At 50.1% G+C, this 12500-nt stretch overlaps 1 protein-coding gene across 4 annotated transcripts in view; it reads right to left on the bottom strand.

The window, feature by feature from the left end:
* LOC112222327 (cyclin-dependent kinase 16) overlaps positions 1 to 12500 on the bottom strand; it is a 118155-nt gene that overhangs the window by 75600 nt on the left and 30055 nt on the right. For 3 of the 4 annotated variants that reach the window (XM_042304098.1, XM_042304099.1, XM_042304102.1), the window contains exon 3: positions 10463 to 10633. The exons of the other annotated variant lie outside the window; for it this stretch is intronic. In XM_042304098.1, coding sequence (XP_042160032.1) covers positions 10463 to 10633 — 171 coding nt within the window. The remainder of the gene's footprint in view (positions 1 to 10462; positions 10634 to 12500) is intronic. 4 annotated transcript variants of the gene reach the window in all.

The raw sequence follows: 12500 nt of genomic DNA, 5'->3' as shown, positions 1-12500 counted from the left end.
GCCCCAGCTCTCTCCTCTCCCTGCCCCATCTCTATCCCTCCCAGCCCCAGCTCTGTCCTCTCCCTGCCTGCCCCAGCTCTCTCCCTCCCAGCCCCAGCTCTCTCCTCTCCCTGCCCCAGCTCTCTCCCTCCCAGCCCCAGCTCTCTCCCTGCCCCAGCTCTCTCCTCTCCCTGCCTGCCCCAGCTCTCTCCCTCCCAGCCCCAGGTCTCTCCTCTCCCTGCCCCAGCTCTCTCCCTCCCAGCCCCAGCTCTCTCCCTGCCCCAGCTCTCTCCTCTCCCTGCCCCAGCTCTCTCCCTCCCAGCCCCAGCTCTCTCCTCTCCCTGCCTGCCCCAGCTCTCTCCCTCCCAGCCCCAGCTCTCCTCTCCCTGCCCCAGCTCTCTCCCTCCCAGCCCCAGCTCTCTCCTCTCCCTGCCTGCCCCAGCTCTCTCGAATCCCTGCCCCAGCTCTCTCGAATCCCTGCCCCAGCTCTCTCCCTGCCCCAGCTCTCTCCTCTCCCTGCCCCAGCTCTCTCCCTCCCAGCCCCAGCTCTCTCCTCTCCCTGCCTGCCCCAGCTCTCTCCCTCCCAGCCCCAGCTCTCTCCTCTCCCTGCCCCAGCTCTCTCCCTCCCAGCCCCAGCTCTCTCCCTGCCCCAGCTCTCTCCTCTCCCTGCCCCAGCTCTCTCCCTCCCAGCCCCAGCTCTCTCCTCTCCCTGCCCCAGCTCTCCCTCCCAGCCCCAGCTCTCCCCTGCCCCAGCTCTCTCCTCTCCCTGCCCCAGCTCTCTCCCTCCCAGCCCCAGCTCTCTCCTCTCCCTGCCTGCCCCAGCTCTCTCCCTCCCAGCCCCAGCTCTCTCCTCTCCCTGCCTGCCCCAGCTCTTTCAAATCCCTGCCCCAGCTCTCTCCCTGCCCCAGCTCTCTCCTCTCCCTGCACCAGCTCTCCCTTCTCCCTGCCCCAGTTCTCTCCTCTCCCTGCCCCAGCTCTCCCCTCTCCCTGCCCCAGCTCTCTCCTCTTCCTTCCCCAGCTCTCCCCTCTCTCCTCTCCCTGCCCCAGCTCTCTCCTCTCCCTGCCCCAGCTCTCCCCTCTCCCTGCCCCAGCTCTCTCCCTCTCCCCTGCCCCAGCTCCCCCTCTCTCCTCTCCCTGCCCCAGCTCTCCCCTCTCTCCTCTCCCTGCCCCAGCTCTCTCCTCCCTCTCCCCTCTCCAGCTCTCTCCTCTCCCTGCCCCAGCTCTCTCCATCCCTTTCTCTTCTTCGAAGATGATCTCTCTTCTCTCCACTAGCTCCACTGACTTCCCTCCCTCCAGTCCTCCATCCCTCCCCCTCCCCCACTCACTCACTCTCCCTCAGCTCCCCCTCTCTCCTCTCCCTGCCCCAGCTCTCCCCTCTCTCCTCTCCCTGCCCCAGCTCTCTCCTCTCCTCTCCCTGCCCCAGCTCTCTCATCTCCTCTCCTGCCCCAGCTCTCTCCATCCCTTTCTCTTCTATTAAGATGATCTCTCTTCTCTCCACTAGCTCCACTGACTTCCCTCCCTCCAGTCCTCCATCCCTCCCCCTCCCCCACTCACTCAGTCTCCCTCACTCCCTCTAGTCCTCCATCCCTCCCTCCCTCCCTCACTCACTGTCTCTCTCACTCCCTCCATCCCTCCCTCCCCTGCTGTATTAGATTACTGGGATTCATATACACGGGGATCACACGCTGCGTTACATAACATGGCCAAACAGAGGGACAGTGTGTGTGTGTGTGTGTGTGTGTGTGTGTGTGTGTGTGTGTGTGTGTGTGTGTGATTGGGGGTCATTCTAGAAATATCTCTCTGGAGTAAAGGTTGGAGAATACATACACAGTTTTTATTTTCCTATTCAATCACTCCTACACTAAGAGACAATCCACAGCCCAGCGTACCTTCACCATCACATCCAGGCGGCACTAGTTGGACTGACTGGTAAGGTGGAGCAAACACACACACACACACAGTGGTCCATCGCAGTCAAGATTGACGCACACAAACGGATGAAGTTAAATAGTATTCTATTTAGTTAAATAGTATTCTATTCAGTTAAATAGTATTCTATTCAGTTAAAAAGTATTCTATTTAGTTAAATAGTATTCTATTCAGTTAAATAGTATTCTATTCAGTTAAATAGTATTCTATTTAGTTAAATAGTATTCTATTCAGTTAAATAGTATTCTATTCAGTTAAATAGTATTCTATTCAGTTGTTAGTTAAATAGTATTCTATTCAGTTAAATAGTATTCTATTCAGTTAAATAGTTTATATTCAGTTAAATAGTTTTCTATTTAGTTAAATAGTATTCTATTCAGTTAAATAGTATTCTATTCAGTTAAATAGTATTCTATTCAGTTAAATAGTATTCTATTTAGTTAAATAGTATTCTATTCAGTTAAATAGTATTCTATTCAGTTAAATAGTATTCTATTCAGTTGTTAGTTAAATAGTATTCTATTCAGTTAAATAGTATTCTATTCAGTTAAATAGTATTCTATTCAGTTAACTTCTTGGATATAGGGGGCGCTCTTTTAATTTATGGATAAAAAAACGTTCCCGTTTTAAAAAGATATTTTGTCACGAAAAGATGCTCAACTATGCATATAATTGACAGCTTTGGAAAGAAAACACTCTGACGTTTCCAAATCTGCAAAGATATTATCTGTGAGTGCCACAGAACTGATGCTACAGGCGAAACCAAGATGAAATTTCAAACAGGAAATGCCCCAGATTTTGAATGCGCTTTGTTCCAATGTCTCCTTATATGGCTCTGAATGCGCAAGGAATGAGCCTACACTTTCTGTCGTTTCCCCAAGGTGTCTGCAGCATTATGACGTATTTGTAGGCATATCATTGGAAGATTGACCATAAGAGACTACATTTACCAGGTGCTCCGGTTGGTGTCCTCCATTGCAATTATTGCGTAATCTCCAGCTGCGTGTATTTTACCATTTGCTTCAGAGGAGAAACCAAAACTGCCACGAATGACTTATCATCGAATAGATATGTGAAAAACACCTTGAGGATTGATTCTAAACAACGTTTGCCATGTTTCTGTCGATATTATGGAGTTAATTTGGAAAAAAGTTGTAATGACTGAATTTTCTGGGTGTTTTCTTAGCCAAACGTGATGAACAAAACGGAGCGATTTCTCCTACACAAATAACCTTTTTGTAAAAACTGAACATTTGCTATCTAACTGAGAGTCTCCTCATTGAAAACATCCGAAGTTCTTCAAAGGTAAATTATTTTATTTGAATGCTTTTCTTGTTTTTGTGAAAATGTTGCCTGCTGAATGCTAGGCTTAATGCTATGCTAGCTATCAATACTCTTACACAAATGCTTGTGTAGCTATGGTTGAAAAACATATTTTGAAAATCTGAGACGACAGTGTTGTTAACAAAAGGCTAAGCTTGTGAGCCAATATATTTATTTAATTTCATTTGCGATTTTCATGAATAGTTAACGTTGCGTTATGGTAATGAGCTTGGTAATTTCCTGAGTTTTCCCCACATTCCCAGCATAAGGCGCTAGTAGATTCAGGTGCAGCTGGGAACTTTATTGATCGTTCATTTGCAATTAGATTAGGGATCCTTATTGTTCCTGTTGATGTGCCCTTCCCTGTACATGCCTTAGATAGTTGTCCTTTAGGGTCGGGACTGATCAGGGAGGTCACAGCTCCACTATGTATGATAACGCAGGGGGATCATAAGAAGAGAATTAGTCTCTTTCTGATCGATTCACCTGTGTTTCCTGTGGTGTTGGGGCGTCCCTGGTTGGCCGATCATGACCCCACTATTTCATGGAAACAGGGGGCTCTCAAGGTATGGTCACGTCAGTGCTCAGGGAGGTGTGTAGGTGTTTCCATAGGTGCAACTACAGTGGAGAGTCCAAACCAGGTCTCCACCATGCACATACCCCTGAATAAGCGGATTTGGCTCTCGCCTTCTGTAAAAAAAAGGCGACTCAACTACCACCCCATCGACGGGGGGGATTGTGCGATAAATCTCATGGTAGACGCAGCACAGGGGTACATTCGGCCCTCCACTTCACCTGCCTCCTCAAGTTTCTTTTTTTGTGAAGAAGAAGGATGGAGGTTTACGCCAGTGTATTGACTATTGAGGTATAAATCAGATCACAGTGATGTACAGTTACCTGCTGCCTCTCATAGCCAGTGTATTGACTATTGAAGTATAAATCAGATCACAGTGATGTACAGTTACCTGCTGCCTCTCATAGCCAGTGTGACAGAGTCATTGCACGGGGCGCGCTTCTTCACAAAATTGGATCTCAGGAGCACTTACAACCTGGTGCGTATCCGGGAGGGGGACGAGTGGAAGACGGTATTTAGTACCACCTCAGGGCACTATGAGTACCTCGCCATGCCGTACGGGTTGATGAATGCTCCATCAGTCTTTCAATCCTTTGTAGACAAGATTTTCAGGGACCTGCACGGGCAGGGTGTAGTGGTGTATATACAGTGGGGTAAAAACTATTTAGTCAGCCACCAATTGTGCAAGTTCTCCCACTTAAAAAGATGAGAGGCCTGTAATTTTCATTATAGGTACACTTCAAGTATGACAGACAAAATTAGAAAAAGGTTTTGCCAACTACTACCAGAGGTTTATCCGGGGTGTTGGTCAGGTAGCGGCTCCCATTACCTCACTGCTGAAGGGGGGACCGGTGCGGCTGCAGTGGTCAGCAGGGGCGGACAGGGCTTTTGGTCACCTGAAGGCTCTGTTTACCTCGGCTCCCGTGTTGGCTCATCCTGATCCCTCTTTGGCATTTATAGTAGAGGTGGACATGTCCGAGGCTGGGATAGGAGCTGTGCTGTCTCAGCGCTCGGGTACGCCAACAAAGCTCCGCCCCTGTGATGTTTTTTCGAAGAAGCTCAGCCCGGCGGAGTGAAACTATGATGTGGGGGATCGGGAGCTGTTGGCTGTTGGCTGTTGTCAAGGCTCTGAAGGCGTGGAGGCATTGGCTTGAGGGAGCTAAACACCCTTTCCTCATTTGGAATGACCACATCAATCTGGAGTAATCCATGCTTTTGTCACTTCTAGGTTAGACTACTGCAATGCTCTATTTTCCGGCTACCCGGATAAAGCACTAAATAAACTTCAGTTAGTGCTAAATACGGCTGCTAGAATCCTGACTAGAACCAAAAAATTTGATCATATTACTCCAGTGCTAGCCTCTCTACACTGGCTTCCTGTCAAAGCAAGGGCTGATTTCAAGGTTTTACTGCTAACCTACAAAGCATTACATGGGCTTGCTCCTACCTATCTCTCTGATTTGGTCCTGCCGTACATACCTACACGTACGCTACGGTCACAAGACGCAGGCCTCCTAATTGTCCCTAGAATTTCTAAGCAAACAGCTGGAGTCAGGGCTTTCTCCTATAGAGCTCCATTTTTATGGAACGGTCTGCCTACCCATGTCAGAGACGCAAACTCGGTCTCAACCTTTAAGTCTTTACTGAAGACTCATCTCTTCAGTGGGTCATATGATTGAGTGTAGTCTGGCCCAGGAGTGGGAAGGTGAACGGAAAGGCTCTGGAGCAACGAACCGCCCTTGCTGTCTCTGCCTGGCCGGTTCCCCTCTTTCCACTGGGATTCTCTGCCTCTAACCCTATTACAGGGGCTGGGTCACTGGCTTACTGGGGCTCTCTCATGCCGTCCCTGGAGGGGGTGCGTCACCTGAGTGGGTTGATTCACTGTTGTGGTCGTCCTGTCTGGGTTGGCGCCCCCTTGGGTTGTGCCGTGGCGGAGATCTTTGTGGGCTATACTCAGCCTTGTCTCAGGATGGTAAGTTGGTGGTTGAAGATATCCCTCTAGTGGTGTGGGGGCTGTGCTTTGGCAAAGTGGGTGGGGTTATATCCTTCCTGTTTGGCCCTGTCCGGGGTGACCTCGGATGGGGCCACAGTGTCTCCTGACCCCTCCTGTCTCAGCCTCCAGTATTTATGCTGCAGTAGTTTATGTGTCGGGGGCTGGGGTCAGTTTGTTATATCTGGAGTACTTCTCCTGTCCTATTCGGTGTCCTGTGTGAATCTAAGTGTGCGTTCTCTAATTCTCTCCTTCTCTCTTTCTTTCTCTCTCTCGGAGGACCTGAGCCCTAGGACCTGAGCTCCAGGACTACCTGACATGATGACTCCTTGCTGTCCCCAGTCCACCTGGCCATGCTGCTGTTCAAGTTTCAACTGACCTGAGCCCTAGGACCATGCCCCAGGACTACCTGACATGATGACTCCTTGCTGTCCCCAGTCCACCTGGCCATGCTGCTGCTCCAGTTTCAACTTCCACCTGACTGTGCTGCTGCTCCAGTTTCAACTGTTCTGCCTTATTATTATTCGACCATGCTGGTCATTTATGAACATTTGAACATCTTGGCCATGTTCTGTTATAATCTCCACCCGGCACAGCCAGAAGAGGACTGGCCACCCCACATAGCCTGGTTCCTCTCTAGGTTTCTTCCTAGGTTTTGGCCTTTCTAGGGAGTTTTTCCTAGCCACCGTGCTTCTACACCTGCATTGCTTGCTGTTTGGGGTCTTAGGCTGGGTTTCTGTACAGCACTTTGAGATATCAGCTGATGTACGAAGGGCTATATAAATAAATTTGATTTGATTTGAGTACATTCGAGCAGCGAGGAGAATGAACCCTCGCCAGGCAAGGTGGGCCATGTTTTTCACCCGTTTCGTTTTCACCCTGTCCTACAGACCAGGTCCCCAGAACGTTAAGGCAGACGCAGTGTCCCGGCTGTATGATACAGAGGAGCGGTCCACGGATCCCACTCCCATACTTCTGGCTTCTTGCCTGGTGGCACCGGTGGTATGTGAGGTGGACGCGGACATCGAGTGGGCGTTACGTACAGAGCCCACTCCCCCACAGTGTCCAGTTGGGTGTCTGTACGTTCCGTCTGATGTCCGCGATCATTTGATCTGTTGGGCCCACGCGTCACCCTCCTCGGGTCATCCTGGCATCGGTCAGACAGTGTGCTGTCTTAGTGGGAAGTACTGGTGGCCCACTTTAGCTAAGGACGTGAGGGTTTATGTTTCCTCCTGCTCGGTGTGCGCCCAGTGTAAGGCTCCTAGGCACCTGTCCAGAGGGAAATTACAACCGCTACCCGTTCCACAACGGCCGTGGTCACACCTATCGGTTGATTTCGTCACGGATCTTCCTCCGTCACAGGGAAATACCACGATCCTGGTTGATGTGGATCGGTTTTCTAAGTCCTGCCGTCTCCTCCCTCTGCCCGGTCTCCCTACGGCCCTACAGACTGCGGAGGCCCTGTTTACACACGTCTTCCGGCACTACGGGGTGCCTGAGGATAAAGTTTCTGATCGGGGTCCCCAGTTCACGTCTAGGGTCTGGAGGGCGTTTATGGAACGCCTGGGGGTCTCGGTCAGTCTCACCTCAGGTTTTCACCCCGAGAGTAATGGGCAGGTGGAGAGAGTTAACCAGGACGTGGGTAGGTTTCTGCAGTCCTATTGCCCCTGGGCAGAGATGGCCCAAAACTCCCTCCGCCACTCCTCCACTAACCTATCTCCTTTTCAATGTGTACTAGGTTATCAGCTGGTCCTGGCACCGTGGCATCAGAGCCAGATTGAAGCTCCTGCGGTGGACGAATGGTTTCGGCGCTCAGAGGAAACCTGGGACGCTGCCAATGTGCGCCTGCAACGGGCCATCAGGTGGCAGAGGGCGAGCGCCGACCGCCACCGCAGTGAGGCCCCGGTGTATGCACCTGGGGACCGGGTCTGGCTCTCGACCCGAAACCTACCCCTTCACCTGCCCTGCTGGAAGCTGGGTCCGCGGTTTGTGGGGCCATTTAAAGTCCTAAGGAGAGTGAACAAGGTTTGTTATAGGTTACAGCTCCCTCCTGATTACCGTATTAACCCCTCGTTTCATGTGTCTCTCCTCAGGCCGGTGGTGGCTGGTCCGCTCCAGGAGACTGAGGTGTGGGAGGTTCCTCCACCCCCTCTGGACATCGAGGGGGCCCCGGCGTACACCGTACGAGCCATCATGGACTGAAGGCGTTGGGCAAGGGGCCTTCAGTACCTCATGGAGTGGGAGGGGTACGGTCCGGAGGAGAGATGCTGGGTGCCGGTGGAGGACATCCTGGACCCGTCCTTACTGCAGGAATTTCACCGTCTCCATCCAGATCGTCCTCCGGGTCGCGACCCCAACACCGTTTATGTTTATGTGATTCTGGATTTTCGTTCTCCTTCTTGGAAGATTATTTTTGAGTAAAGTTACTATTATTACTCATCTCTGTGTCCTGCGCCTGACTCCGCCTTACCCACCACCTTACCCACCCACCTAGACTCTGAAAACATAGAAACAGAGAGAGAGCGAGAGAAAGAGAGAGAGAGAGAGAGGTACATAGAGTTCTGAGAGGTGTATAGAGAGAGAGGTGTATAGAGAGAGAGGTACATAGAGTTCTGAGAGGTGTATAGAGAGAGAGAGAGAGAGAGAGGTACATAGAGTTCTGAGAGGTGTATAGAGAGAGAGGTACATATAGTAATGAGAGGTGTATAGAGAGAGAGAGAGGTGTATAGAGTTCTGAGAGGGTTATAGAGTTCTGAGAGGTGTATAGAGTTATGAGAGGTGTATAGAGAGAGAGAGAGGTACATAGAGTTATGAGAGGTGTATAGAGAGAGAGGTACATAGAGTTATGAGAGGTGTATAGAGAGAGAGGTACAGAGTTATGAGAGGTGTATAGAGAGAGGTACATAGAGTTCTGAGAGGTGTATAGAGAGAGAGGTGTATAGAGAGAGAGGTACATAGAGTTCTGAGAGGTGTATAGAGAGAGAGGTACATAGAGTTCTGAGAGGTGTATAGAGAGAGAGGTACATAGAGTTATGAGAGGTGTATAGAGAGAGAGAGGTACATAGAGTTATGAGAGGTGTATAGAGAGAGAGGTGTATAGAGAGAGAGGTGTATAGAGTTATGAGAGGTGTATAGAGAGAGAGGTGTATAGAGAGAGAGGGTATAGAGAGAGAGAGAGGTACATAGAGTTATGAGAGGTGTATAGAGAGAGAGGTATATAGAGAGAGAGGTGTATAGAGAGAGAGGTGTATAGAGTTATGAGAGGTGTATAGAGAGAGAGGTGTATAGAGAGAGAGGTGTATAGAGAGAGAGGTGTATAGAGTTATGAGAGGTGTATAGAGAGAGAGGTGTATAGAGTTATGAGAGGTGTATAGAGAGAGGTGTATAGAGAGAGAGAGAGAGAGGTACATAGAGTTATGAGAGGTGTATAGAGAGAGAGGTGTATAGACAGAGAGGTGTATAGAGAGAGAGGTGTATAGAGTTATGAGAGGTGTATAGAGAGAGAGGTGTATAGAGAGAGAGGTGTATAGAGTTATGAGAGGTGTATAGAGAGAGAGGTGTATAGTGAGAGAGGTGTATAGAAAGAGAGGTGTATAGTGTTATGAGAGGTGTATAGAGAGAGAGGTGTATAGAGAGAGAGGTGTATAGAGTTATGAGAGGTGTATAGAGAGAGAGGTGTATAGAGAGAGAGGTGTATAGAGTTATGAGAGGTGTATAGAGAGAGAGGTGTATAGAGAGAGAGGTGTATAGAGTTATGAGAGGTGTATAGAGAGAGAGGTGTATAGAGAGAGAGGTGTATAGAGAGAGAGGTGTATAGCGTTATGAGAGGTGTATAGAGAGAGAGGTGTATAGAGAGAGAGTGTATAGAGAGAGAGTGTATAGAGTTATGAGAGGTGTATAGAGAGAGAGTGTATAGAGAGAGAGGTGTATAGAGAGAGAGGTGTATAGAGAGAGAGGTGTATAGAGTTATGAGAGATGTATAGAGAGAGAGGTGTATAGAGAGAGAGGTGTATAGAGAGAGAGGTGTATAGAGTTATGAGAGGTGTATAGAGAGAGAGTGTATAGAGAGAGAGGTGTATAGAGAGAGAGGTGTATAGAGTTATGAGAGGTGTATAGAGAGAGAGGTGTATAGAGAGAGAGTGTATAGAGAGAGAGGTGTATAGAGAGAGAGGTGTATAGAGTTATGAGAGGTGTATAGAGAGAGAGGTGTATAGAGAGAGAGGTGTATAGAGAGAGAGATAGAGAGAGAGGTGTATAGAGTTATGAGAGGTGTATAGAGAGAGAGGTGTATAGAGAGAGAGTGTATAGAGAGAGAGGTGTATAGAGAGAGAGGTGTATAGAGTTATGAGAGGTGTATAGAGAGAGAGGTGTATAGAGAGAGAGGTGTATAGAGAGAGAGGTGTATAGAGTTATGAGAGGTGTATAGAGAGAGAGGTGTATAGAGTTATGAGAGGTGTATAGAGAGAGAGGTGTATAGAGAGAGAGGTGTATAGAGAGAGAGGTGTATAGAGAGAGAGGTGTATAGAGAGAGAGGTGTATAGAGAGAGAGGTGTATAGAGAGTGGGATGAACAAGCCTGGAGAAAGAAAAAGCCACCAAGGGTAACGGTCATGTTCTGGATTCCGGATTGTGTGTGCACGTGTGCATGTATAATGTGTGTGTGTGTACCAAGGGATCCGGTCCTGTGCAGGGTGAGGTAGGGCCTGTCGCGGTCCAGGCCTGGGTTGTCTCTGCGCAGGGCAGCGGTGCGGCCAAGGTGGCCAGCGTACTGACGCAGGAAGGACGGAGCGCTGTGAGAGGCTGGGGGATGTATACTAACAGGACACACCACCATGGGCTCTGAGAGAGAGAAGGAGGGAGAGAGGGAAAGGAGGAGGGAGAGAGGGAAGTGTAGAGAGAAGGAGGAGGGAGAGAGGGAAAGGAGGAGGGAGAAGGAGGAGGGAGAGAGGGAAGGGTAGAGAGAAGGAGGAGGGAGAGAGGGAAGGGTAGATAGAGAGGTAGGAGGGAGAGAGGGAAGGGTAGAGAGAGAGAAGGAAGGAGAGAGGGAAGGGTAGAGAGAGAAAAGGAGGGAGAGAGGGAAGGGTAGAGAGAGGGAGGAGGGAGAGAGGGAAGGGTAGAGAGAGAGAAGGAGGGAGAGAGGGAAGGGTAGAGAGAGAGGGAGGAGGGAGAGAGGGAAGGGTAGAGAGAGAGGGAGGAGGGGGAGAGGGAAGGGTAGAGAGAGAGGGAGGAGGGAGAGAGGGAAGGGTAGAGAGAGAGGGAGGAGGGAGAGAGGGAAGGGTAGAGAGAGAGGGAGGAGGGAGAGGGGGAAGGGTAGAGAGAGAGGGAGGATGGAGAGAGGGAAGGGTAGAGAGAGAGGGAGGAGGGAGAGAGGGAAGGGTAGAGAGAGAGGGAGGAGGGAGAGAAGGAAGGGTAGAGAGAGAGGGAGGAGGGAGAGAGGGAAGGGTAGAGAGAGAGGGAGGAGGAAGGGAGGAGGACAAGAAGAAAATGAGAGAAGAGGGAGAGAAAGGGAGAAAAGAGGGGACAGATAAAGACCAGGCAGAAGGAGCTGACAGCAGAGGTATGGACAGAAGCAGTAGTCATGTCAGTAGAGGAAGCTGACAGCAGAGATATGGACAGAAGCAGTAGTCATGTCAGTAGAGGAAGCTGACAGCAGAGATATGGACAGAAGAGGTAGTCATGTTAGTAGAGGAAGCTGACAGCAGAGATATGGACAGAAGCAGTAGTCATGTTAGTAGAGGAAGCTGACAGCAGAGATATGGACAGAAGCAGTAGTCATGTTAGTAGAGGAAGCTGACTGACAGCAGAGATATGGACAGAAGAGGTAGTCATGTTAGTAGAGGAAGCTGACTGACAGCAGAGATATGGACAGAAGCAGTAGTCATGTTAGTAGAGGAAGCTGACAGCAGAGATATGGACAGAAGCAGTAGTCATGTTTGCAGAGGAAGCTGACAGCAGAGATATGGACAGAAGCAGTAGTCATGTTAGTAGAGGAAGCTGACAGCAGAGATATGGACAGAAGCAGTAGTCATGTTAGTAGAGGAAGCTGACTGACAGCAGAGATATGGACAGAAGCAGTAGTCATGTTAGTAGAGGAAGCTGACAGCAGAGGTATGGACAGAAGCAGTAGTCATGTTAGCAGAGGAAGCTGACAGCAGAGATATGGACAGAAGCAGTAGTCATGTTAGTAGAGGAAGCTGACTGACAGCAGAGATATGGAGACATGCAGAGCATGGAGGAAGAGGCCTCAAGGAGACAGGCAGAGCATGGAGGAAGAGAGGCCTCAAGGAGACAGGCAGAGCATGGAGGAAGAGGCCTCAAGGAGACAGGCAGAGCATGGAGGAAGAGGCCTCAAGGAGACAGGCAGAGCATGGAGGAAGAGAGGCCTCAAGGAGACAGGCAGAGCATGGAGGAAGAGAGGCCTGAAGGAGACAGGCAGAGCATGGAGGAAGAGAGGCCTGAAGGAGACAGGCAGAGCATGGAGGAAGAGAGGCCTCAAGGAGACAGGCAGAGCATGGAGGAAGAGGCCTCAAGGAGACAGGCAGAGCATGGAGGAAGAGAGGCCTCAAGGAGACAGGCAGAGCATGGAGGAAGAGAGGCCTCAAGGAGACAGGCAGAGCATGGAGGAAGAGAGGCCTCAAGGAGACAGGCAGAGCATGGAGGAAGAGAGGCCTCAAGGAGACAGGCAGAGCATGGAGGAAGAGAGGCC

Source organism: Oncorhynchus tshawytscha, linkage group LG22 (assembly GCF_018296145.1).
Source record: "Oncorhynchus tshawytscha isolate Ot180627B linkage group LG22, Otsh_v2.0, whole genome shotgun sequence".
Lineage (NCBI taxonomy): Eukaryota > Metazoa > Chordata > Actinopteri > Salmoniformes > Salmonidae > Oncorhynchus > Oncorhynchus tshawytscha.
Note: the sequence above shows the minus strand (reverse complement) of the source record. Positions and strands in the feature narration are given on the sequence as shown.